Below are 6,000 nucleotides of genomic sequence, written 5' to 3' on the forward strand. Positions count from 1 at the left end.
ACACTCCCCTTCCCCGCTTCCAGACTCTGCACCTGCCACACTCCCCTTCCCTGCTTCCAGACTCTGCACCTGCCACACTCCCCTTCCCTGCTTCCAGTCTCTGCACCTGCCACACTCCCCTTCCCTGCTTCCAGACTCTGCACCTGCCACACTCCCCTTCCCTGCTTCCAGACTCTGCACCTGCCACACTCCCCTTCCCTGCTTCCAGACTCTGCATCTGCCACACTCCCCTTCCCTGCTTCCAGACTCTGCATCTGCCACACTCCCCTTCCCTGCTTCCAGACTCTGCATCTGCCACACTCCCCTTCCCTGCTTCCAGACTCTGCATCTGCCACACTCCCCTTCCCTGCTTCCAGACTCTGCATCTGCCGCACTCCCCTTCCCGCTTCCACACTCTGCATCTGCCGCACTCCCCTTCCCCGCTTCCAGACTCTGCACCTGCCGCACTCCCCTTCCCCGCTTCCAGACTCTGCACCTGCCGCACTCCCCTTCCCCGCTTCCAGACTCTGCACCTGCCGCACTCCCCTTCCCCGCTTCCAGACTCTGCACCTGCCGCACTCCCCTTCCCCGCTTCCAGACTCTGCACCTGCCGCACTCCCCTTCCCCGCTTCCAGACTCTGCACCTGCCACACTTCCCTTCCCCGCTTCCAGACTCTGCACCTGCCACACTCCCCTTCCCCGCTTCCAGACTCTGCACCTGCCACACTCCCCTTCCCTGCTTCCAGACTCTGCACCTGCCACACTCCCCTTCCCTGCTTCCAGTCTCTGCACCTGCCACACTCCCCTTCCCTGCTTCCAGACTCTGCACCTGCCACACTCCCCTTCCCTGCTTCCAGACTCTGCACCTGCCACACTCCCCTTCCCTGCTTCCAGACTCTGCATCTGCCACACTCCCCTTCCCTGCTTCCAGACTCTGCATCTGCCACACTCCCCTTCCCTGCTTCCAGACTCTGCATCTGCCACACTCCCCTTCCCTGCTTCCAGACTCTGCATCTGCCACACTCCCCTTCCCTGCTTCCAGACTCTGCATCTGCCGCACTCCCCTTCCCTGCTTCCACACTCTGCATCTGCCGCACTCCCCTTCCCTGCTTCCACATTCTGCATCTACCAGGTGTAGCCTGAATGTCAGTGCAGTGGCAGCTCATTTAGGTACAAAATACAAGGCCCCATAGCAATTGTTCCCTCTGCACATTATTGTGAGATACCTACAAGTTGGTTGGTGCATAGCGGATGTGAGGGAAGAGGTTAGTGCACACATTGAATCCAAACCAGAGTAGGTTTTATTAAAGTTAAAAGAATACAGATGATAGGAGCAGTCAATATGATAATGTATCAATCTCTCTTGGACTAAGTACTGTACAGCCGTACAGCACAGTGATCCTCCAATAACACAGTGACAGGCTGGGCACATGCAGAACCTTTTATTAAGCCAAGCAAACAAGTCTAGCGCCTGCAATTGAATCACCCTGACCTTTAAGTCTGGTGACTCAGACATGTAAATGTTATTGAGGCTGTTGAGTCAAGCACATAAACACTCAGTTAGGAGACAGCTTTTAGCGTTTAACCGTTCAACTACATGTCAACACATCAACCGGCAATGAGTAACCATCCTCGCTTAGAGATATCTCTTGTTACGAGTTCTAAATATCAAACTTTCTTAAAACTTCCAATACATAATGAAACATAAGAAAAGAATCATGCAATAATAATTACAAACATCATTAATCATATTTTACAAGACGCACTCAGTGCTTGTGATGTAAGTCCTTCTGTTGAAGGTAAACCAACTGTTGGTTATTTTATGATATACCTGACTATCTTGCATAAATCCTCTTGAGCTGCGGTGTTCTGCCTATAACAACCGTATTCCCTTAGGAAACAATACTCACTGGTACTGAGATGCTGCCAGGTCTTAAACTCAGAGTAGTAGAGGTTTATACAAATAACAGGTGATCACATGAACAAGGCTGGAATAGTAGAAAACCACTAGCAATACAATGAGGCTAATAGTCCAACATGTGTGTAGATAAAAACAGCAGGAACTAGTAAAAGCAGACTGTAACATGTGATAGCAAACAACTATGGTTACAAAAGTAATTAAAGGTGATACTTAGTAGTAGATGTTTTGTAAGAAGCATGAGACCAGAGATCAGAACGGCTAGGCACATGGCAACGCAGGAATCCAACAGAACTAAATACACCAGGGTCAGCAGACTAACTTCAAGCAAGAAGCTATAACCAGCTAAGATTAACCTGGCTTGAAACCCTATAATAGGGAAATTGCCAATGCAAAGCAGCCAGGGAGCCCAGCCCCCTTAATGAGAGAGCCAGTGCAGCTGTTACAATGCATGTACAACAGTGTCCTGGCTGCTAGGCGACAGCCGGGGCCAGAACTCCCTGAGGCTGCCCTGATTCCCCGTCACCTAGCAACCATCAGGACCTTCGGCTAATGCGGGATTATGGTTATCCAAGTACCAACATGCGGGGAGACGTGTTGGAACCACTAGTTATTCTGTAAAAGACAATATTATTTATTCTACTTTTGACACAATCAACCCGCCACCCACCTTTATTGAAGGGTCCCCACCTCCTCAGAGATCCCCGGCCTAGGCCGACTAGTGTGGGATGGCAATGCTTTGGTGGGGGGACTCCATGAAGTGGATCCCACGGCTGTGGCATTACAACCCTGCTATAAAGAGTCCAGTGCTAGTTGTGCATAATACAGGGGACCCCTACTCATTTTGTCCCCTGTATTTCCAACAAACAAGACTGGTTCACTGAGCCTGGTGCTGGTAAATGAAAATACAGGGGACCTCTACATCTTTTCTCTCCTGTGTTTTCACAACCAGGACCTGCTCAGAAAGCTCAGAGCTGGTTGTGCTTTTAGAGGGGGACACCACATAGTTTTCTTTTTTTTTTTACACTTCTATAGGTTATTACACACAGAAGCATGCACGGATCTCACTGATATGTACATGTTTCTGTGTAACTTGCACCTGCTCAGATTATACTAGCTAGCCTGGAGAAGGTCCATTATTTTGCAAGTTTCAGGTCACTCGCATCCAGATGTTTTGCCATTGTGAGGATACAACTCAGCCAATGTAATAGAGTGCGAGTGCCTAATGACAGGGGAGAACACTTCACCGTAGTCGATTCTGGACCTTTGACTAAATCCCTATGCAACAAAGTGAGTCTTGTAATGGGCAATTGATCTGTCTGTATTTAGCTTTCTACAGAAAATCCACTTGTTTTTAATTATTTTCAGGTGTGTTGGTCTGTTCACAAGAGCCCAAGGACCTCATTCAGAGGCGGTCGTTGCGGCCGCTCGGTCGTACGCCTAACGATCGAGAATCTCTTTAAACATTAATCATACGGCCGGCCGATCGCAACCAAGCTGACGCCCATACATGAACAAAGCACCTCCTCTAGCCAATGAGTGATAGCAGCTAACGATTGAGTCGATCGTTGTCAGTCGTTGTCTGTCGCTGTATGTTCATTTTCTTCTGATGGTTGCGGCCGCTTGATGCACACATGTCATGTTTCCAATTCGCTATCGATCAGCTTGTTGCTATCTACTTGTCAATTATGTAATTAGTGTTCTAAAGTTTTTGTTTTTTTTCTTAATCCCTTCCAATTGGTGTGAAAACTTTATTGTTCAAATGTCATTCAGGTCATGCTGATGTCTTTCTGCTAGTGCATTTTTTGAACTAAAATGTTTTAAACCTGTTTTTTGGTTGATAATGTTTTGTTGTTGTGAAATGCTTGAGAAACTTAACATTATGAATGTTAGTTTGTGTAATTTTGCATATTTAAATTTGCATTCGCACATAAAGGGCTTGAGCCAATCCGAGTTGCTATTATGAATATTGTTTTTTGGTCACATGAATAATGCTTTGTCCAATAGAAATAATTTTTTTAAAAATATGGTTATTTTTAGCCAATAATTTTTCTGGTTATCCATTTATAATTGTTGTTTACTGTAAAACCTGCCATTGCCATCATGAGAGCTGCAGCATTTACACGTGCGGAGCTGATGGTGCTGGTGGAAGTAATTGACAGGCGTCTGGGCCATCTTGATCCCCCTGTTCGGAATATCCTCAAAAGGCAGGCTTACGCAGTTGTCCGGCGCCGGCTGCGTGCGCTCGGATTTCGGCGCAATATCGGACCTCTGTCGGCGTTCGCCACAGATATTACTAAGTCTGCGGGCACAAATACGCCGGAGTAAGTATGCATTTGCATTTTATTTTATTTTTTGTGAAGCTTTTTTTCCAGTTTTTAAAAAAATCTAACTAGTGTATGTTTACCTATTGTTCAGTTTGAGGTAAATACATTCCTTTATATTTTTGTATGTTTTGGGGTTTTTTTTGCTAAATTTGTTTTTTTGGAGGGTTATTGCTTAACTAAAATTTGGACTTGTCATTTTTCGATTCTTAGGACAGCAGTGTAGATGGAGCAGGAGACGTCGTCGTGGACGCAATCTGGCCCAAAATTCCCCTCCTAACCCCTCCCCTTCCCAAACCATCTCTCTCTCCCTGCCACCATACTCCCCAAGTAACCCTCCCTACCTGGGCCACAATTCTGAAAGTGGCCCTCCCTCTCCTGCCCACTCATCCCCAAATTCCCCTCCTCACCCAGGCTCTTCGGGGAACATAATAGGTACAAAATTGGCTGCGCTCAATTAATCACACTTAATATGTCTATTATGAACCAGGCTTGAGTATAAAATCTAAAAATAATTTAATCAGACAATCTCATACAAATATATAGTATTCGGTACCTATGTGGAACATATATTTGTTCCTACTATAAAATTACAAACATACATATACAAAACATATAATTAGTATCAGAAAAAAAGGAGATTTGATAGGTGTAATCAATTTTCCTGGTTAGGTTGTTACCAGGTAAAAAACAAATATTTCTCTTATGTATAGATAAGCTGTATCTGTGGCAATTTTAAAGTTAGTGCAACAGTTTGATATATTGTTGCTATAATTCTGCAACATGCAGTGAGCTCACCCGATTTCCTGGCTGGTGCGATAGCCTGTGATCTGCAGATCAAAAAATGTCAGTATTCCACGTATGTTACTGTATAAATCCCGGTGGCTGCAGCATATACCTTCATGTGCCCGTTATTGGATAGAGAACTTTCTCCCTTTCATCGCGGGATCTCTCAGTGGTGTTGCTCCGCTCCGTGTCAGGTAATGTATGGCTGCTGATGGAGCCACCGGCCGGCTTAGCTGTACAATCACTTGGGAGCGGGAGCTTCCACTGTGACTGCAAGCACCCGCTTGGTGCTTGCAGTGGGTTTTTGCCAAGTTTTTTTTAATTAGGCAAAACAAATACAATTTGATTTTGAATTAGTTTTTTTTTTGTTTGTTGAAAAAAACACATTTAGACATTATCACTAAATACCTGCCATTTTATTTTGGATTTGCTAGGCCTCAAAATTTGTAAGAATCAAAATAATAATTTTATGGGGTATACATCATCTTCATTGTGTCCCACACACTTTGTAGGTCACAAATTAAACTGAAATTGAGCAATGTTTGTGCCTCATATTTTGACCAATTATTAAATGTTATACTCTTCTACTCTACAGATCCACCTATGCTTTTTGCCTTTTTGAGGGAGGAGCTGCAAAATCTCCACGAAATTTTAGACAATGCACAAAACAGCATTGGAAATATCATACAGGCCTTGGACCTTGCTGGAGCTTGATTTGTTTAAAATTTAATTTTAATTTACGAATACATTTCTGAAAATTTACATATTTTGTTCTCCTTTTTTAAAATATAAACATGTGTAATCCAAGCGTATAAATGGGTTTTGCCCTTAATGTTTTCATAATATTGTTTATTTTTTTGGCCAATTTAAATTCAAAAGATTTTATATGTATCTTTGTACTCCCAAAAATGTTGGTGCTTTTTCCCAAAAAACAGACTTGATACAACATTGTTAGGCATACACAATAATATATCCAAGAAAAATGTTTAAAAT

At 44.2% G+C, this 6,000-nt stretch overlaps 1 protein-coding gene across 1 annotated transcript in view; it reads left to right on the plus strand.

Moving 5' to 3' along the window:
* The window catches only part of LOC148477116 (protein GVQW3-like), a 156,376-nt gene extending 150,655 nt beyond the window's left edge, over nt 1-5,721 (plus strand). The window contains exon 2 of the mRNA XM_088457203.1: nt 5,603-5,721. Within this exon, the coding sequence (XP_088313329.1) occupies nt 5,603-5,721 (119 nt within the window). The remainder of the gene's footprint in view (nt 1-5,602) is intronic.
* The last annotated feature ends 279 nt before the right edge of the window (nt 5,722-6,000 follow it).

This window comes from Taudactylus pleione, unplaced genomic scaffold, assembly GCF_031769625.1.
Source record: "Taudactylus pleione unplaced genomic scaffold, aTauple2 ptg000746l, whole genome shotgun sequence".
Classification (NCBI taxonomy): Eukaryota; Metazoa; Chordata; class Amphibia; order Anura; family Myobatrachidae; genus Taudactylus; species Taudactylus pleione.